Source organism: Eptesicus fuscus, chromosome 3 (genome assembly GCF_027574615.1).
Source record: "Eptesicus fuscus isolate TK198812 chromosome 3, DD_ASM_mEF_20220401, whole genome shotgun sequence".
In the NCBI taxonomy this organism is placed as follows: Eukaryota; Metazoa; Chordata; class Mammalia; order Chiroptera; family Vespertilionidae; genus Eptesicus; species Eptesicus fuscus.
In genome coordinates this window covers 106,033,568-106,055,285 of record NC_072475.1, presented here as the reverse complement: position 1 = coordinate 106,055,285, position 21,718 = coordinate 106,033,568, and the positions used below count along the sequence as shown (strand labels likewise).

At 43.8% G+C, this 21,718-nt stretch overlaps 1 protein-coding gene across 1 annotated transcript in view; it reads right to left on the bottom strand.

Moving 5' to 3' along the window:
* Positions 1 to 217: 217 nt before the first annotated feature.
* ANKUB1 (ankyrin repeat and ubiquitin domain containing 1) overlaps positions 218 to 21,718 on the bottom strand; it is a 59,369-nt gene continuing 37,868 nt past the window's right edge. The window contains exons 4-5 of the mRNA XM_028138074.2: positions 6,221 to 6,335; positions 218 to 1,160 (exon numbers count right to left, since the gene is read on the bottom strand). Of these exons, the coding sequence (XP_027993875.2) occupies positions 218 to 1,160; positions 6,221 to 6,335 (1,058 nt within the window). The remainder of the gene's footprint in view (positions 1,161 to 6,220; positions 6,336 to 21,718) is intronic.

Genomic DNA, 21,718 nt, shown 5'->3' with positions numbered 1-21,718 from the left:
TCCTGAAAGCTTATGGAGTAAAGCACTACACAGATTGGACTGGTCAATAAAATCCGTTGGTTTTGTCCTAGACATGAGGCTAAGGTGAGGTCCCTGAAGCCAGGTGCATTGGAACATCCTGCATAAACTCTATGGCATGATAAGACTTCATAGACCAATCCCTGCCCCTAGCCCTGCCCTATTAAAAGTTTACCCTTGTATTTTTAAAGACGAAACATTACCTGGCCACAGCTAAGCAGTAGATGGCGTTTTCCCTTGGAGTTCTCCCACTGTGCTCAGAGAAGGATTTGAAGGAGGATCTGATTATTAAGTCAGTACGGGATGTTGCATAATAAAAAGACGGGTGTGAATGGCCCACGCTTGAAACTGGAGGGAGGGAAATTGGGGGGAGATATGTATTTTTTATGAGCTTTTCTTTTTTCCTAACTGTGGCAATCATATTTTTCCGATTTTGTTGTCGATGTCTTTGTAATTCAGAAAATGTATTTGTATCTACCAGCTGAGGACATTTGAGGGTTTGTTCTCTTGTGTCCTGCTGTGAAATTGCCAAAGGATTGATGGGTTTCCTGCTTGTAATCTGTTCCCTGAGAGGTGGTAGCTGGCACACAGTGTTCTGTGAGTCTTCGTTCCCAGCTTTGTGCCAGCTCTTTGAGGTCATTTTTGGTTTGGTGAAACCATCCACCATCACAGGGTCTCCAATTTTCGCCCCAAAGACCCTCGCTCCACAAAGCTGGTTTTTGTAAAGATTGTGACTCTGAGCTCTGAGGACCCACTGTTTTATTTTAATATAGATCCTCATGGGGACTGAAATCTTCAGAAAAGAAACTGTGGACCACATTTTACTAAGTAAATATAATACACAGTCTTTATGCTTGTGTTTGGATGCGATGGTCAGGGGAATTTGACCCGCTGCATTTTTGCATTCCAGGCACAGCACACTGTAGTTGACAAAGGCCTTCAGAATCAACAGCTGGCCCGCTTCTGCAGCTGCATGAATGGGACATTTAGAGACATCTGCATGCAGAGCTTCGTGGCACCATGCTCGGTAGGGGTGGACGCCAACTGCCTCGTTGGGCCGCACACCCTGCTTCAGGGCCCATTCAGTGAGCTCAATGTAGCCATAAAAGGCGGCAATGTACAGGGCCACCCTTTTCTGATACCTGAATGAGTGAAACAAGTAGGAGTGGGGTGTTTAGTAAGTCAGAAAACAGACAGATGTAATTACACTAAATACCCATGAAACATTCTAGTTAAATGTTTGTTTCTTCCTAACTTATACCCAAACAATTTTCAGAAAAGGTATACAGTAACATACAAGTTAAACTAGAATTTCTGCTTATACACATTATCCTACTACGCACATGTACATAGTTCAAACCACTTTCCTTGAAGAAGCTTTCTTTTTATGAAAATTAAATGCTCAGGAAGAATACAAAGCTTTATATCAACTGGGAAAGTACCGGAAGAAATTCAACACATTTTAGAAATTTGAAAGTTGTGTATGCTTGTTCTCTCTTTTCTATCATTCCTTATTTTTTGGCTTCTGAGACACTATTGCTATCTGATCACCACTAGATGGCCCCTACCTACACCATCCCCAGTACCATCATCTCCTCTCCCACCTCCATTTACCCCTCTCTAGGCTTTGCCTCACCCTGTACTCAATGAACATTTTATTCCTTAAATAGAGGCTCGATGCATGAAATTCGTGCAAATAGACCTTCCTTCCCCAGCTGCCAGCACCGGCTTCCCTCTGGCACCCGGGACCCAGGCTTCCCTCACAGCCCTGGCTTTGTCTGGAAGGATGTCCAGTCTAATTAGCATATTATGCTTTCATTATTATAGATTGGTGGCTGTCCTCTGTTCCAACAATTGAAGTTCTAACTCCTCACCTAAGGCCCTTCATCATGTGGCCCCTGCTCCTTTCTCCTGCCCCACTTTGTACCAGTCCCCTTCTATTTCACTGAACTGGAGCTACACTGGCCTTTTCACTGTCCTTCCAACACTCCATAAGGCATAAGCTAAAAGATCGGGGAAGGCTGTTCAGAGAAAGAAGAATTAGGGAGGGAAACCGAGACAGGGTCCCCCGAGGTATTGTCCAGGATACATTTGGGCAAAGCTATCTGACCCCTCTGTAGAGATGGAGACAAGCTAGCCTGATACCATCCAAAATACATGATGTGTAACTAACTCTGCAATGTCTGATTGCATGCTCCTCACATCACCTTTGGATGTGGTATGTGACTTCCCATATAATTTTCTTGTATGAGGTAAGTGGCTTGCCCAGAACATATGAGTCTCTAGAAGCCTCTGGCAGTTAGATTATAACTAATTAGAGTTATAGGTTAATGTAGGGAGCGGCTATAGGGTTAAGCCTCAGATTGACCTGTGGCAGAGCCACAAACAAGTCCCAGCTTAGAGGGCACAGCCTTCTTAGCATAATTAAGCTTGACCTTATGATGCCCCCTAGATCCTATCTGGGTAGCTAATGGTCTGTGGGAGGTGCAGCAAGTGCTGCCAAAACAAGTGAAACTCGCAAGAACACTGTAACTATGTTGACCACAAACTTGTTTATCTCTGACTATAAAATAAAGCCTCAGCTTGCCGTCTGAATCTGTTCTGTGGCCTCATCCAGGCACAGGAGATCCACCTAGACCCAGCTTATTCTCTTTGTCTGTCTTTTCTTCAATCCTTCACCACCGCCCTCCTCAGGCTCACCAAACCCTTGGCTGTGCTGGCACAGCACAGGTTAATATGCTGGCACTTTGGTTCACACATCAATTTCTTTTGAAATTCATTAATGCACATCAGCATCTCTGAACTTGATCAGTGTTCTTGATTTGGGAGCAAAGCCTCTCCTGGATGGACTAACTGGCCTCTGTTTTCATCTTTATCACCCACGTTGTGGGAACTGGAAGCACTCTTGTTACCAAGGTTAATTGATCCTGCCTCCTAAATGTATCTTTTCAGAGTCTGTCCTCTTAGTCCTAAACAATAATAATCTCTTGACTGTCTCCCTGTCTTCCTGCCTTCCTCTATTCCCCACACTGAAGCCAGCCAGCCTTCTAAAATGCCTTTCTCTACCTTCAGAACACTTCCTTTACATTTCTGTGGGTCCTGTGTGAACTGGCCTCTTCATAGCTTTTGAGCCTCGGGCCATTAGCTCCCTCTCACTCTGACCTATCATGTGAAACTTCTTTCAGTACCTTGAACATCTATTCTCTTGCCCTAATCTTTGTACATGTGGTTCCATCTGCTTTGGAACATGTGTTTCTTTTCTCCCTATCATTTATCTGAGTACCAACTTTTCAGGCCTCAATTTCAATTCTCTTTCTCAAGATGATACCCTGAGTCTGTTAATTCGTCATATTATGCATTCCCATATCATCTTGCATGGTGCCCATGTCATAACACTTTTCACATTGACTAACAACAGTATTTAACATTTGTATCCTGCTTGCCACCTGCCAGAGAGCTCTCTAATTCCTTAATCTCTAAAACAGTTCTGTGAGATAGGTATTATTATCATCTCCATGTTACACAAGCGGACACTGAGGTACGGGATGATGGAGTAACTTGCCCAAGTTTACACACCTGAACACTGAGGGAGTGGGGCTTTGGACCTAGCAGATGGGCACTGCATTTGGTAATCTCAAACATTTTGCAGTTCTGCTTCTTCAGGAATTGGTTACTGGTTTTCTCTTTCCCTTACTGGACTGTAAGCTTGCTGAGAGAATGGACCATGTCTTGTGAATTGCTATATTCACAGGATCTAGCATAATACCAATACATAGCAAATGCTCAATAGATATTTGGTAATTGGGTAGAGAAATAAAAGGAGCTTTTCAATGTGATCATTTATAGTCACCAAGCTCTTACATTTTATTTAAATACTAGAGGCCCAGTGCATGAAATTCGTGCACAGGGAGGGGGTGTGTGTGTCCCTCAGCCCAGCCTGCACCCTCTCCAATCTGGGACCCCCTGAAGGATGTCCGACTGCCCGTTTAGGCCAGATCCTGGTGGGATCGGGCCTAAATGGGCAGTCAGACATCCCTCTCACAATCCAGGACTGCTGGCTCCCAACTGCTCACCTGCCTCTGCCTGATTTCCTAACCGCTTCTGCCTGCCAGCCTGATCACCCCCTAACCACTCCCCTGCCAGCCTGATCGACACCTAACTTCTCCCTGGCCAGCCCAATTGCCCCTAACTGCCCTCCCCTGCCAGTCTGGTCACACCTAACTGTCCTCCCCTGCAGGCCTGGCCCTGCCCAACTGCCCTCCCCTGTAGGCCTGGTCCCCCTCAACTGCCCTCTCCTGCAGGCTTGGGTCCCCCCCTCCAACTGTCGTCTCCTGCAGGGCTGGTCCCCCCCCAACTGCCCTCCTCTGCTGGCCCAGTCACCCCTAACTGCCCTCCCTGCTGGCCTGATTACCCACAACTGCCCTCCCCTGCAGATCTGTTCTCCCCCAACTGCCCTCCTCTGCTGGCCCAGTCACCCCTAATTGCCCTCCCTGCAGGCCTGATCACCCACAACTGCCCTCCCTGCAGGCCTGGTTGTCCCCAACTGCCCTCTCCTGCTGGCCTGGTTTCTCCCAACTGCCCTCCTCTGCAGGCCTGGTTTCCACAAACTGCCCTCCCCTGCAGGTCTGGTCCCCCCCAACTGCCCTCCCCTGCTGACCTGGTCTCCCCCAACTGCCCTCCTCTGCCAGCCTGATCACCCCCAACTCCCTCCCTGCTTGCCTGATCGCCCACAACTGCCCTCCCCTGCAGGCCTGGTTGTCCCCAACTGCCCTCTCCTGCAGGCCTGGTTTCCCCAAACTGCTCTCCCCTGCAGGCCTGGTCCCCCTCAACTGCCCTCCCCTGCTGGTCTGGTCACTCCCAACTGCCCTCCCTTGCTGGCCTGGTCTCCCCCAACTGCCCTCCCCTGCAGGCCTGGTCCCCCTCAACTGCCCTCCCCTGCTGGTCTGGTCACTCCCAACTGCCCTCCCTTGCTGGCCTGGTCTCCCCCAACTGCCCTCCTCTGCTGGCCTGGTCACCCCCAACTGCCCTCCTCTGCTGGCCTGGCCACCCCTAACTGCCCACAACTGCCCTCCCGTGCAGGCCATCTTGTGGTGGCCATCTTGTGTCCGCATAGGGGCAGCCATCTTTGACCACATGGGGGCTGCCATCTTGTGTCTTGGAGTGATCGTTAATTTGCGTATTACTCTTTTATTAGATAGGATTAAGTCAAATGGAGATGGTTAAGCACATGAGCACTAGATTTTAATTGTCAGGATCCAACAACCAGTCATGTCCTTGCTAGCTGTGTGAAAATGGGCACATTTTTTATAGATTTCCTCTTCTATAAAACAAGATAAAATAGTATCTACCTCATAAAATTGTTAAGTATAAAGTTAGGTAATAAATATAACACAGTGTCTGCTACAAAGTACTGAGTAAATATGCACTATGTGTAACAATGTAGCACAACTATTTCTTTGGATTTAGAGCATGAAAAATTAATGTAAAATAGTTGGATATTTTGTAAAATTGCAAATGGTGGCTTTCCAATCTGTCACCTCACAGAGACCTTGGAGCTCCTGGTGGGTATGTGGGCTTCTGTACAGTATAATTAAATCACCCACAAGAGGGCACTGTTCTAAAGTACTACAATACCACTGAATTGAAAACAAAAGGGTAATGTAGCGTTTGGGAAGCTGAAGAGATACATTAACTTTTCTGAGCCTACCCACCTCCACGGCCAGGCCACACACGCTCCACTTCATGTACTACAAAAGTATGAATGTTGTATTAAATACAGCTTGAAAAATTACATGGGAGCTTAGGAAGAGGCAGCCAATGTTTCAGCCAATCAATTAGCAAATGTGTTGTATTTTTTAAAGAATAATTGAATGTGAGAGTGACAAGATACTTATTCTGATGGCTTTAAAAAGAGATGTTAAAAGTCTGATACCCAACCCAAACTGGTCACCCATTTAAATAGTGTTTCTTGAGGAATGTGTACCCAAAGTGCAATCCTTCCCCAAAGGCTGTTAGCCCTGGTGGCATCCCTGCTGCCTCATTCTACAAATCTCTCCATAATGGGGTCTGGTTGAGACATGCTAAGTGGGACTGGCATGGAGCAGCACACCAGCCATGGAGTGAATTGTAGGCTCAAGGTCCTATGGAAATTTAGGGTTACTTTAAAAAATTACTTCATTTAGCATTTGCTTTATCTCCGTACTTAAGTACCGGTTTTTCATTTGATAAATAGCGTTGGACTTTAAGTTTTTGTCCGAGGAGACAACCCATCAGAAATTCCTTCCATCCATCCCAGACGTCCAAGCGAAGCGTTGTGCCTGTGGATCAAGAGAGGCAGTTTACAGTCCAGTCCATCATGTGGCTTGGCAATCCATAAAACTTCTAAAGATAGCTTCCCCCACAGAGGCATGGACTAGATGCAAAAGTAACCTTGGAGTAAGTTGACAGAGATGTTATTCTTAGCTGAGGCCTGCACTGTGATTGCATATGATGCTGAAGTATTTTTTGCAGCTATCTGAAAACAGTGCTGTGGAAACTGATTCCATGATGATGTACATCTCTGTAGAGGGCGCCTGGGAAGGCACATGAGCAATTTTCCTTAATTATCATCAGCTGAACTCAGGGCGTAGGCAGAGTCACGCCCTGGGAACATGCTTCCCCAATAAGGCTGGACATGTTAATCAGTTCTGACTTCACAGCAGCCCAGGTGTTGGCAGGGGCGGGACTAGATATGTAAATCTAGGCCTACAAAAATAAACGTGCTGCGTGGCTCGGGTCATCATCGTCTTCCTGTCTCTCCATTCAGAGAGAATGGTGGCGTCCCACCCAGCTCCCAGCTTTAAACCTATCTCTGTCTCTTCTTTCTTTATTTCTATTATTTCTCAATCCCTGGCCGCCTCCATTTAGAACCAGTTCGTTCATCTCTCTTTCTGCGCGGGACGCGGAAAAGGGAGATCCCCACCATGTCTGGCCCCTGCCGCATCAGGCCCCCGCACATCTCACCATGTAAAACTAAAGCTATTTTGTTGGAAGAGGAAACTAAACAAAACATGACAGGACAAATGGGCTCCTTCTTGGGCCTTCAGCTTGTGAGTGGGCTGTGGGTGGAGCTGAAGGATCTTTTTGTTCTGTGCTTCACAAAACAGGAGCCATTCTGTGTTATGAAAGTTCATTGCTCCTGGAGGATTTATCACTTGCTCCTCAATAGATGACCCTCTCTTGATGCTGTGACACCACATTCCCTTTGCTCCTTGGGCAGGTGTTCTCCAGGAATCTTTCCTCAGCCTTTGGATCTACTCACTCTACACATCTCTCAGGATAAAACCCAACATGGCCTACCCTGACCTCTGCCATCTTCCTCCATCCAGCCTGCCTCACTTACTCTGTCCAGGGCACTCTGACCTTTCACCTGTCCTTGAGACATACCAATTCCACTCCCATCTCAGTAACTAAAAAAATTATAACTTATTTTGCTTCACAGGGTCTTTATCCAGATTTTCACAGGAGAGTATCCTTCTTACTCAGTTTCCAATTGAAGCATCATGTCCTCACAGAGGACCTTCTCAGAACCATAGCTAACTCGGTCTCTGCCACCACTGCCCCTCCCCTCTAATACTCTTTATCCCATGACCTTATTTTACTTATTCATATCCCCTGCCATCAGTACTTGAAATAATTTTACTTGTGTAAAGATTTTTTTTTCATGCCCCCATTAGACAGAAAGCTCCTTCAGGACTTGTCGCACTTGGTAAGTGCTCACTAAATACTTGTTGGTTGACTAACAGACAATCTCAGTGATGCTGATGGCTTCATTGACCACCCATGTGTCACTCCCTCTCCAGTCCACATCTCCAGCACAGCCTCTGCTGCAGCTCCAGATCCCCTTGCTGGGGATGCTGCCATACAAGGGACCACACTACCTTCACGTTGTTCTAGAAGACAACTTGTTAGCTTTTATCCCAACCTGCTTTTCCTCCTGCATTCATCTCAGAGTTGTTCTTCATCCATCTCTTTTTCTTTTCTTTTTAAAAAATTGATATCAGAGAGGAAGGGAGAGGGAGAGAAAGAAACATCAATGATGAGAGAGAATCATTGACCGGCTGCCTCCTGCATGCCCCGCATTGGGGATTGAGCTCACAACCCAGGCACGTGCCCTGACCAGGAACCAAACCGTGACCTCCTGGTTCATAGGTCAACACTCAACCACTGAGCCATGTTAGCTGGGTGCATCTCATGCTCTGCATCTATACAGTCACTGAGGCCTGACTAATTTATCTCAGAAATGTTAAAGAACTGTTTCTTCATCTTCATCTAAACCAGCTCTGCCCTGTTTCATGCCAAGATAATCTCTCTCCTGAATCTACTCTGAGAAGCTCCCAAGAAAGTTCCTCCTCCCTTTATCCAGGTCTCTGCTCAAATGTCATCTCCTTTGGCTGTGTAAAAATAGCCTTCCCCACTTTCCCACATCCTTATATCCTGCTTTCTTTTACCTCATAGTTCTTATTTCTGTTTAAAATTTGCTATTTTTCTGTTAACTTGACGGTACTTGCTTTCCCCATGGCAATACAGGCCCCCAGAGGGTGGGAGCCTTGCCACTCTCACTCACAGCTCTCGGCCTGCTTTCTCAGTGGTGCCTGCTCATGGGGAATGTTCAGTGAGTATTTGTTGAGTGACGTTCCACTCACTCCTCAAATCCATTCTGGGCATGTGCTGCCCTCCTTACACTTAGCAGCCCAGCAGGCTGGTCTGCCCTTCTGGATACACACCAGGCTATTTCTGGCTCTGGGCCTTCTTCTTTTGCTGCACTTCTGTCTGAATTCCTCTGATTCCTTCCCCACCCCCTCCTACCAGTAGTTTATGATGCAACATTGGCATCATCTTCTCCAGGAAGCCCTCCTTGACTACACCATTCTCTCACTTCGCCAAGGAGGTTCAAGTACTGCTCAACTGGTGGCCATAATACCATTGAGCATACATTCCTACTTTGGAATTGCTAGTTTGCAAACACTAACAGAGACCTCTCTGAGTCCAAGCATCATATATCATCCAGCCTGTGAGCTCTGTTTTAGTTATGCTCTTGGGTTGCAAGGAGGATCTCAAGAAAATGGGTTTATTATACTAAGATAATGACTGGAAATGGTGTGCATTAGGGACCAAGGCCCCAGAATCTCTGCTCTCTCTGTCTCTTTGTATATCTTCTTACTTTCTCCACCAACAGGCTGCCCTGCTCGCAGTTTCTATCTTATTTATCACAACTTTGGCTTTTATTCAACATTGGTTTACCACAACCCAAACTTATTTCATGGTACCTTTCATTTTCTATTCCTACTGATAACCAAGACTAATAATAATGAGAATAGTAATAATATATTGAATATGAGCAGCTAATATTCATTGAGTGCTTATTATATGTTCTGGCTTTGTTCTAAGTACTTTACATGAATAAGATAATTTAAAATTCACAATAGCCTTGAATGATAGGTTGTATTATTACTTCCATTTGACAGCTGGGGAAACTGAGGTATTATGAGATTAAGTAATTTGCTCAAGTTTTACATACCCAGTAAGCAGTGGAACCAGGAATTGGACCTGGATAATCTGGCTCCTATGCCCATGTTCCTGTCCTTTATGTCTAGTTTTCTATTTCTTATGTCATTTATTCATCTATTCATTTACTCCCTTGATGCTATACTGTGGTTCAACTACCAGGTCCCTGCTGGATCTCACTAAGGATTACCTTCTGCCTTTCTCAGTCTTACCAATTCTCAGTTGCAGACTGACTTGCCTACCCCAGGATCCCTACTAGCAGGACTTATTAGAAGCTAGATATCTACAGGTGGGATCTTCCTAGCCCATCTATCCTTCCCTAAGTGGTTGTCTCACCTCAAGATCTCAGCTCTCCATGTCCACTGCTGATGAGCCCTGATTCTGAAAAGGACTGTGAATGCTGTGAGCTTTAAATTCTCACCAACAATAGGGTGCTAGTACTTCCATCAAGCCTTGTTTTTATTATTACTCTGCTTTAATTCCCTATCTGGGAGAAAATGTTATAACTATCAATTTCAGTTCCTTGCAATAAAGCAGTCCTAATTTCTAAAAGAACTAAGATAAGAATGAATGTTTTTTCTGTTAATGCTCAACTTTTATTTATCCAGAGAATTTCTAAGCAAGTTAACCAGCACTATTTATTAGCTAGTCCTTCCATCCCAATCAATTTGCTGCCCATTAAACTTCTTCATAAGTTTAGGAATTCTGTAGGGAAATAAAAATTTACTTGAAAAATGCTATGTTGTTCCAGAAAATACAACTAAAATCTATACAACTAAAATCTATAACTGAAGTGAAAGCAAAACTAATGGGACTTAATCTTCAGGCCCTCTTATTCTATGAGCTTTATAATTCTCTACTAGAGGCCCGATGCAAAAAATTCTGCAAGGGGCTCAGCCCCTGCCGCTGCGGCTGCTTCCGGCCCCCTGCTGCCCTGGCTTCATCTGGGACATCTGGTCTAATTAGCATATTACACTTTTATTATTATAGGTTCTTAATTTTGGATTATTTTGTAAGGGATCCCCAAAATTGTATATATTTACAAAACCTGGATCCACCCACTTCCTGCTTGCAAACCTATGCATCTACCATGCCCAAACCATGCAGGAAAGCAGGTGCAAGCAGTAGTGCCTCTTCTAGGGAATTGGTATCCATGTGGTCCCTGTGTCCCAAGTTCCAGATTCCTCATCCATACTTTAAGGTCAATACCTGCCTATCTGACTTAGGCTCCTTCTTCTTGAATGTAGAAAACCTTTCTCTGGTTTGGGTTTCCCCTAACGAGAAATAAAACAAAACATTGATCAGAACTTAAAGAGCACCAATAAAAATAGATATACATAAAGTCATGCTGGATTGGCAATATAAATTGTTGGAAACAACCCAATATTGAGTGTGTGATTACCATTTATTAGCAGTATGTCCTTTAGCATGTCAGTTAACTTCCCTGAGCCTCATCTATAAAAGAAATTAAAATGGCACAGTAGGTCTCCAAGGGGCCTAAGAGAGCCTACTAGAGGGACCAACGAGAGACAGAGGAACCTGCAGCCAGCCCAGATTTCAGGGTCTGAGCTGACAGGAGCCTGCTCCTGGAACAGTCTCTCAGATGCAATGTGTTCAGCCTGGCCATGAAACCTGCCATTGGGCACTTACAGTGAAAAGTACCAATAGCATCACCCTGTAAAGGTAAGGCATTTGTTTGTTTATTCATTTATTTAGGCACACCTATTCCAGAAAGGATTAATGTCAGTTTATACGAATATATAAAATATAAACAGAAACAAGCAGACAAGCACACAGATAAGCAAGAGAAAAGTTAGGGCCAGGATAATCTTAGGAGCTAGAAATGGGCTTAAATGAACATCTATCCCTTATAGGTCAATACAAGAAAATGTGTGTGTGTGTATGTGTGTGTGTGTGTGTGTGTGTGTGTGTGCGCGCGCTCGCACTCCTATATAAGGTATTACTACCCTCAAGTCACAAATATTTTGGGATGTTTAGCTTTGATAAATTCTTGGTAAGTTAATCATTAAATATTCTACTACCAAAAAGTCCTTTAATCTCCTTATTATTTATCTTCTTTCTTTTTTTGTTTTTGTTTTTTGTTAATCCTCACCTGAGGATTTTTTTTTTCATTGATTAGAGAGAGAGTGGAAGAGCAGGGGAGAGACAGAGAGAGAAACATTGATGTGAGAGAGACACATTTACTGGTTGCCTCCCATATGTGCCCCAACTGAAGCCGGAGATTGAACCTGCAACCGAGGTACACGTCCTAGATTGGAATTGAACCTGCAACCCTTCAGTCCAAGGGCCAATGCTCCAACCACTGAGCCAACTGGCTAGGGCTACTTATCTTCCTAACTGCTGTAATCTTATTGTCTCTCTATCCACTTTATTGAAACTATTCTCTCTGTGTTTACCCGTGATCGTTAAGCCAAATCAAAAGTTATTACTTAGACATTGTTTTTGGCCTTTTCTGGCATCCTGAAAATTGGCTCTTCTTCATCATCTGTAACAATGCAAAGTCCAGTTCCCCTCTCGACTCTGACAGCTTTCTGTGTCTCATTTCCTGACTGTCTACTTGCCCTGACTTCACGGTTTCCTTAGCACTGGCCCTTGGCCCTTGACACATCCTGCTGTAATTGCTCTATAAGGAAAGCACCTCTCCTGGAGCTCAACCCACAGCTCCGTGGGCAGGACATGACAGCAGTATCTGCTAACTCCACTGTCACTCAAGCCCTAGCTCCAGGTTCATCATGGAGTTGTGCTTTCAGGTTGGCCACTAACTAGCTGAGTAACTTGCAGGGGGAAAAAAAACAACATGAAATTTCTGAGTTTCCTTATATCTAAAGTTTCGTACCCGAAGCATAAGTTCCTTTTCCCAAGTTCGCCACTGCTGTCCTAGTGACAGAACCCTGGTGCCCCCTCTTCTTTCATGTGATCCAGCATGACATTTTGTCTCTTCTTTCAGAATTTCTCAGACTTGTCTCATTCATTGCTAGTGAAATTAGTTCATACCGGAATTATCAAAAGTTCCAGTTAGCACCCGGCCAGTGTTGCTTAGTGGTTGAGCATCAACTTATGAATCAGGAAGTCACAGGTCGATTTTTAGTTGGGTCACATGCCTGGGTTGTGGGCTCTGTCCCAGGTTGGGGGGCGGGGGAGGGACGCAGGAGGCAGCAGATCAATGGTTCTCTCTCATCATTGACACTTCTGTCTCTCTCCCACTCCCCTTCTCTCTGAAATCAATAAAGATATATTTTTAAAAAGTTCTAGTTAGCTTCCAGTATTTCCTCATTCCTTTCTATGTTTCATGCTGCTTGTTATCAGATGTTACTTCTGTTAAAGCATGCCTGTTCCAGAAGGTACATGATTTCAGAGGCTGAGCACACATTAAGCCTGTGCTCTGTTGCCTCACCCCTAAGACCCTCCTTAATCTGACCCATTGGTCTCAGCAAGGCTCCACTCTTGCAGTCAGTCTCCTGCTTGCTGTTCCTCCTGGATTAAACTATGTTCATGAACCTGTGGCTCATGTTTTTCTCCTGGCCCAGAAGCCTGGAATGTCTTCCCATCCCCCTTGCTGATGATCCTGCCCCTTTGAGTGCTCAAGCCCCATATTCTTTCAAATGCCTTCCCTTGAGCCCTTGAGCCTATACTGAACTGTCTTATTGGATTATAACTGAGTATATGTGCATTTCTCATTCCCACCAAGTTACTGTAAATGCCCAGACGCAGAGGCAGTTTTGTATACTTCTGTATGAGCTAGTTTGTGCAATGACTAATTAAGCTACTTAAATCTTTTATTTTCATTCTGAATTTGACTGCTTCTCTAAAACCTTCTGATTTTCCACTGTCTTTGGAAGGTAATGAAGGTTCAACTCCAGAAAGGACCAGGAATGACTCACTGACTAGAAAGGAGGGAGGAAGAGAGGCTGATCAAGGGCACTTTTATCCGTTAGTTTAAAAAAGTGGGGTACTTAAGGAATGCTAGGGGTGCTTTTGGCGAAGGTGCTTCATGCAGGCCAAAGACGTCCTCCTTTCCCTGCGAGTTTCTTTTTTCCTTGCCTCCCCTCCCATGCCCTGTGTTCTCATAGTGGCCAAAGTAACCCACCCTGGTCATACTCGAGTCTCTAACCTTATATCTGAAAACATTTATTTCTACAGGGATGTTTTAATATGTTGATGTGTTGTTCTTGACACACCCTGAGCAAGTTGCTTAACCACTCGGAACCTTTTTGCTTTCTTTAAATCTTTAAAAATTTGGGTTGGGCCAAGCCATTTCTAAATTCTCTTCCAGATCTAAAACGTCACATCTTGATCTGAGCAACATAGGCTGGAAGAACAGTCACCCTATTTTTTCCATTTACCCTTTGGTATTTCATTAAATAACTAGAACATATGTTGCTTAGGGACAAATGACTCTGTGTGCCCTTACTCAAACAGCCCCACCATGTTCTGGGCAGAGCTGATCCCCAGCAAACACAGAGAGCACATGTGTGCTTTACAGTGAGGTACTCTGGGGACAAATCCTAGAACAGTGCTTCCTCTGATCAAAACAGGGATGATAGGTTTATAGTGGGGCTTCCAGACAAGATGGCGGTGTAGGTAAGTACAGTACTTGCATCCTCCCACAACCACATCAAAACTACAACTACAATACAGAACAACAATCATTCAGAACTGCCTGAAATATAGCTGAACAGAGGTCCTACAAATAGGAAATTAAAGAGGAAGCCACATTGTGAATGGTACGAGGGGCAGAGATACTGAGCCAGCTGGTCCCATATCAAAATGTGGCAGATAAAAATTGGGAGGGATATCTCGGTTGTAGAGGTTCCTCCTGAGGAGTGAAGGGTCCCAGACCCACACCAGGCTTCCTAGCCCAGGGTTCAAAGGAAAAGAAGTACCCATAACTTCTGGCTATAAAAACCAGTGGGGATTGAGGCCTAGAAAGGCAGAGGCTGCTGGAGTCCCAGGCAGTTACATTAAAAGGGCCCACACACAGACATTCTTGAACTCAATTGCTTTGAGTTCCAGCACGAGGGCAACAGTTAGAAAGGCACCAGGGACACATGGGGAGGAACTGAAGTGTCTGATAACAGGACAAGAGCTGGAGGGGCAGCTTTCTCCCAGACAGAAGAGCTAGCAGAGGCCATTGTTCCTTTTCTGCACCCTCACCCCACAGAGCCAGCAGGTGGACACCATATCTGAGTCTCCATCAACCTGGTTAACACTGTTTGTCCCACACTGATGATTCCCTGAGACCCTCCACCCCACCCAAGTTGTAGACCCACCCAAGCTATTTCCATCGGTTTTTCCATACAAACAGCCTGTCTTGACATATGCTTCAAACTTCCCTAAAACCTTTCAGACAAACAGTGTCTGGCCTCTGTGTGCCCCGTATCTCTTGCTAAGTGGCCACAGACCAGGCACTAGCAACAGCCAGCCTCGGTTTGCAGCTCCGCCTCTCCCGGGCACATCCAAACCCAGCATAATTAGCATCCATCTGCTGATCTTTTTTTTTTTTTCGTTATTGATTAAGGTATTACATATGTGTCCATAACTCCCAATTGCCCCCTCCACCCCACTCCCGTTCATGCCCTCACCCACTTGATTTCTATGTTCATTGGTTATGATTATATGCATGCATACAAGTCCTTTGGCTGACCTCTACCCCTTACCCCCACCCTTCCCTACCTTCCCTCTGAGGTTTGAGCATCTGATCGAGGCTTCTCTGTCTCTGGATCTGTTTTTGTTCATCAGTTTATGTTGTTCATTATAATCCACAAATGAGTGAGATCATGTGATATTTATCTTTCTCTAACTGGCTTATTTCACTTAGCATAATGTTCTCCAGCTCCATCCATGCTGTTGCAAATGGTAGGAGTTCCTTCCTTTTTACAGCAGCATAGTATTCCATTGTGTAGATGTACCACAGTTTTCTAATCCACTCATCTGCTGATGGGCACTTAGGCTGTTTCCAAATCTTAGCTATGGTGAATTGTGCTGCTATGAACATAGGGGTGCATATATCCTTTCTGATTGGTGTTTCTAGTTTCTTGGGATATATTCCTAGAAGTGGGATCACTGGGTCAAATGGGAGTTCCATTTTTAGTTTTTTGAGGAAACTCCATACTGTTCTCCACAGTGGCTGCACCAGTCCGCATTCCCACCAGCAGTGCACGAGGGTTCCTTTTTCTCCGCATCCTCGCCAGCACTTGTCATTTGTTGATTTGTTGATGATAGCCATTCTGACAGATGGTATCTCGTTGTTTTGATTTGCATCTCTTGGATAATTAGTGACTTTGAGCATGTTTTCATATGTCTTTTGGCCTTCCTTATGTCCTCTTTTGAAAAGTATCTATTTAGGTCCTTTGCCCATTTTTTGATTGGGTTGTTTACCTTCCTTTTGCTAAGTTGTATGAGTTCCCTGTAAATGTTGGAGATTAAACCCTTATCGGAAATATCATTGGCAAATATGTTCTCCCATACAATGGGCTTTCTTGTTGTTTTGTTGATGGTTTCTTTTGCTGTACAGAAGCTTCTTATTTTGATGTAGTCCCATTTATTTATTTTTACTTTAGTTTTCATTGCCCTAGGAGCTGTATCAGTGAAGATATTGTTTCGGCATATATCTGAGATTTTGTTGCCTGTGGATTCCTCTAGTATTTTTATGGTTTCCCATCTTACATTTAAGTCCTTCATCCATTTTGAGTTTATTTTTGTGTATGGTGTAAGTTGATGGTCTAGTTTCATTTTTTGCATGTGTCTGACAAAATTTCCCAGCACCCTTTATTGAAAAGACTGTCTTGACTCCATTGTATGTTCTTGCCTCCTTTGTAAAATATTAATTGAGTATAGTGGTTTGGGTTGATTTCTAGGTTCTCTATTCTATTCCATTGATCTATATGTCTGTTCTTGTGCCAGTACCAGGCTGTTTTAAGAACAGTGGCTTTGTAATACATCTCGATATCTGGTATTGAGATCCCACCTACTTTGTTCTTCTTTCTCAGGATCGCTGCAGCTATTCGAGGACTTTTTTTTTTATTCCAGATGAACTTTTGGAGAGTTCTTTCTAGATCTGTAAAATATGCTGTTGGTGTTTTAATGGGGAGTGCATTGGATCTATAAATTTCTTTGGGTATTATGGGCATTTTAATGATGTTGATACTACCAATCCATGAACATGGTATGTTCTTCCATCTGTTTATGTCATCCTCTATCTCTTTTTTCAACACCCTGTAGTTTTCTGAGTAGAGGTCTTTTACCTCCTTAGTTAAGTTTATTCCTAGGTATGTTAATTGTTTGTGTACAATAGTAAATGTGATTGTTTTTTTTAATCTCTCTTTCTTTAAGTTCACTATTGGTGTATAAAAATGCCATAGATTTCTTGGTGTTAATTTTGTATCCTGCTACATTGCCAAATTCATTTATTAAGTCTAATAATTTTTTATGGAGTCTTTAGGGTTTTCTATGTACAGTATCATGCCATCTGCAAATAATGACAGTTTTACTTCTGCTTTTCCAATTTGGATGCCTTTTATTCCATCTTCTTGTCAGATCACTTTGGCTAGCACTTCCAGTACTATATTGAACAGGAGTGGTGAAAGTGGGCATCCCTGTCTTGTTCCTGTTCTTAAGGGAAATGGTTTTAGTTTTTGCCCACTGAGTATGATGTTGACTTGCAGGTTTGTCATATAAGTCTTTTATTATGTTGAGGTATGATCCTTCTATTCCCTCCTTGCTGAGCATTTTTATCAGAAAAGGTTGTTGGACTTTGTCAAATGCATTTTCTGCATCAATTGATATGACTATGTGATTTTTGTCTCTCAATTTGTCTATGTGATGTATCATGTTTATTGATTTGCGGATATTGTACCAGCCTTGATTCCCTGGAATAAATCCCACTTGGTCATAGTGTATGATCTTCCTAATGTAATGCTGGATCTGGTTTGCTAGAATTTTGTTGAGGATTTTAGCATCTATGTTTGTCAGGGATATTGGCCTGTAATTCTCTTTCTTTCTGGTGTCTTTATCTGGTTTTCGCATTAAGTTAATGCTGGCTTCATAGAAGGAGCTTGGAAGTGAGTCTTTCTCTTGAATTTTTTGGAATAGTCTGAGAAGGATTGGTTTTAGTTCTTCTTTGAATGCTTGTTAAAACTCCCCTGTGAAGCTATCTGGCCCATGGCTTTTGTTTGCTGGAAGCTTTTTGATTACTGTTTCAATTTAATCAGTAGTTATCAGCCTATTCAGGTTTTTTTATTCTTTCTGATTGAGTTTTGGAAGCTTGTATTTTTCTAGGAATGTGTCCATTTCGTTGAGGTTGTCCAGTTTGTTGTAGTAGAGTTATTCATAGTATTTTTTTTTTTTTACAATCCTTTGTATATCAGTGGGGTCAGTTGTTACTTCGCCTCTTTCATTTCTGATTTTGTTTATTTGGGTCCTCTCTCTTTGCTTCTTGGTGAGCCTGCCTAGAGGTTCATCAATCTTGATTATCCTTTCAAAGAACCAGCTCTTGGTTTCATTAATCTTTTGTATTGTGTTTTTTTGTTTTTTGTTTTTTTCTCTATGTTGTTTATTTCTGCTCTGATCTTTATTATCTTCTTCCTTCTGGATACTGTGGGCTTTTCTTGTTGCTCTCTTTCTAATTCTTTAAGTTGCAAGGTTAGATAATTTATTACCAGTTTTTCTTGTTTTTTTGAGGTAGGCCTGTAGAGCTATGAACTTCCCTCTTAAGATTGCATTCATTGTGTCCCATAGATTTTGGATTGTTGTGTTTTCATTGTCATTTGTTTCCAGTATGTTTTTTATTTCTTCTTTGATCTCTTGGTAACCCGGTCATTTGCTATTTAGCCAGCAAATGTTTGATTTTTTTTCATTGTTTTCATTGTATTCGATTTCTAGTTTTATGCCATTGTGATCTGAGAAGATGCTTGTTATGATTTCTATCCTCTTGAATTTGAAGATACTTTGCCTGTGTCCTAATATGTGGTCTATCTTTGGAAATTTCCCATGTGCACTGGAGAAGAATGTATATTCTATAGTTTTGGGGTGAAATATTCTGAAGATGTCAATTAAATCCATCTGATCTAGTGAGTCATTTAGGATTGATGTTTCTTTGCTGATTTCTTGTTTAGAGAATTTATCCAGTGATGACAGTGGGGTATTAAAGTCCCTTACTATGACTGTATTGCTGTTGATCTCTCCCTTGATATCTTCCAGAAGTTATTTTATGTATTTGGGTGCTCCTGTATTGGGTGCATATATATTTACCAGAGTTATATCTTCTTGTTGAATTGCTCCCTTTAGTATTATGTAGTAGCCTTCCTTATCTCTTGTTATGGCCTTCACTTTGAGGTCTATTTTGTCAGATATAAGTATTGCAACCCCAGCTTTTTTCTCATTTCCATTTGCCTGAAAATTTTTTTCCATCCTTTCACGATCAGTCTGTGTGAATCCTTTGTTCTGAGATGGGTCTCTTGCAGACAGAAAATATATGGGTCATGTTTTCTTATCCATTCAGCTAGCCTATGTCTTTTGATTGGAGCATTTAATCCATTTACATTTAATGTTATTATTGATAAGTACTTGTTTGTCATCATTTTTATTCTTAGTGTTTGTGTTTCTTCTTCTTGCCTTTCTGTTTCTTCTTTTTACAGCAGTCCCTTTAGCATTTCTTGCATTGCTGGCTTGGTGGTAATAAACTCTCTTAGCCCCCCCCCCCTTTTTTTTTTTGTCATGTGAAGCTCCTGATTCCACCTTCAATTTTGAATGATAGTCTTGCTGGGTATACTATTCTTGGATTTAGTTCCTTGCTTTGCATCATTTTGTATATTTCATTCCATTCCCTTCTGGCCTGGTGTGTTCCTGTTGAGAAATCAGTTGATATTCTAATAGGAGATCCCTTGTAGGTAACTTTCTGTCTCTCTCCGACAGCCTTTAAAATTCTTACTTTGTTGTTGGTGTTTGCCAATTTAATTATGATGTGTCCTGGTGTCGGGCTTTTGGGGTTCATTTTGTTTGGGACTCTATGTGCTTCTTGGACTTGTGTAGTTTTTTTCTTGCCAATATCAGGGAAGTTTTCTGTCATTATTTCTTCAAACAGGCCTTCTAATCCTTGCTTCTCTTCCTCTCCTCTGGTACCCCTATTATGTGGATGTTGTTTTGTTTTTTGTTGATCCAAAGCTTTCTTAGGCTCTTATCTTGCTTTGTAAATTTTCTTTACACTTGCTGCTGAGTTTGTGTCTTTTTTTTCCTACCTTGTTTTCTAATTTGCTGATGCTGTCCTCAGCCTCTTCTAGTTTACTGTTGATGCTTTCTATTGTGTTCTTTATTGCAGCTATGTCCTTCTTCATTTCCTCTTGGTCCCTTTTCATATTGGTGACATTCTCATTCAGCTCCTTATAATTCTTGTTGAATTGTGTGTATTTGTCATTGAGTTGTGTGTATTAATCATCCATTTGTTTGAGCATCCTTACTCTGAATTCTTTCTCTGACATGCTACTTGCCTCCATTTCATTTAACTCCCTTTCTGGTGATTCCTCTTTTTCTTTTCTTTGTGGATTGCTTTTTTGTCTTCCCATGTTTTTCTGTAATGTTTTCATTGTTTCTGTGTCCTAGAGCCGACTGCTTTGCTACCCAGGTTCTTTTGGGAATGGTGCTACTGGTGTGATCTCTCAGGTCTCCTGGGCTTGGTAATCTAGTGTAGCTGCCTACTTGAGCTATCTGAGTTCTCTAGATGTAGGCCTGTGAGCTGGAAAGGAGAAACTGCAGTGTCTAGAATTCAGCAGCAGTGGAGGGCGGTGTCCCAATTTTTGCTGCCTTGCGCCCTTGTTTAAAATTTCACATGCCCAGCGGGGACTCACAGTGGCACCCAGGAGCTATCTGTTGTGTTGGTTGGTCTCAGGAGTCCTGCACTCTGGAAAGGCACAACTGTGGTGTCCAGAGTTCTGTAGCTGTGGGGTGGGCAGACTCAGCTTTTGCTGCTGCTTTCATGGTTGGATACACGTGCCCCCAGTGGCAGTTCACAGGGGCACCTGTGGTGCATTAGCCAGCACGGTGTACTGACACACTCTGAAGGTACCTGGCGCTGAAGCCACATGGTTGAGGTGTCTGTGGGCAGGTATTCAGGTAGAGGAAATTCAGAATTTTTACTGCCCAGCAGTGCACCCCTGTTTGTATAAGTGTGTGCCCAGCAGGGGCTCATAGCAGCACTCAAGAGCTGCCTGTGCAGCAGTGGGCTTGGGAGGCGTGCACGCTGGAAAAGCGTGACTGTAGTGTCCAGAGTTCTGCAGCTGTGGGGAGGAAAGACTAAGTTTTTGCTGCTGCACCTGTGGTTGGATACCCACTCCTAGTGGCGGCTCATAGGGACACCCGTGGTCCATTTGCCAGTGTGGTGCACTGACATACTGAAGAGCCCTGGCCCTGAAGCCGCGTGATCAAGGTGTCTGTGGGCAGATATCCAGGATGAGTGAATTCAGAATTTCTACTGCTGGGGGAGTGTGTTCCTGTTTGTACAATATTGCACCCAGTGCGGCCTCACAGCAGCTCCCAAGAGCGGCCTGTGCATCGATGGGCTCAGGGGGCCTGCATGCTGGAAATGTGCAACTGTGGCAGTGTGTTTGCCAGCGCAGAGCTCTGATGCACTCTGAGGGGCCCTGGCATTGAAATTTCACAGCTGGGGTGTCTGTGGGCAGTTATTCAGGAATAGAGAATTCAGAATTTCTACTACGGGGCAGTGCACCCTTGTCTGTGCAAAATCACACCCAATGGGGGCTCAGAGCAGCATCCAAGAGCTGCCTGTTGAGTGGTGTTCCCAGGAGGCCTGCACACTGGAAACATGCAATTGTGGTCGTGCATTTGCCGGCACAGAGCTCTGGAGCACTCTGAAGGGTCCTGGCGCTGAAGTTGCGCAGCTGGAGTGTCTGTGGGGAGTTATTCAGGAAGAGGGAATTCAGAATTTCTACTGCGGGGCAGCACGCCCTCATCTGTACAAAATCACACGTAGCAGGGGCTCACAGTGTCTCCCAAGAGCAGCCTGTGGAGTGGTGTGCCCTGGAGGCCTGCGCACTAGAAACACATGACTGTGGTGTCCTGAGGTCTGCTGCTGGGGAGGGAGAAAGTTGCACTTACCGCTGCGGGAGCAGTGCACCTTTGG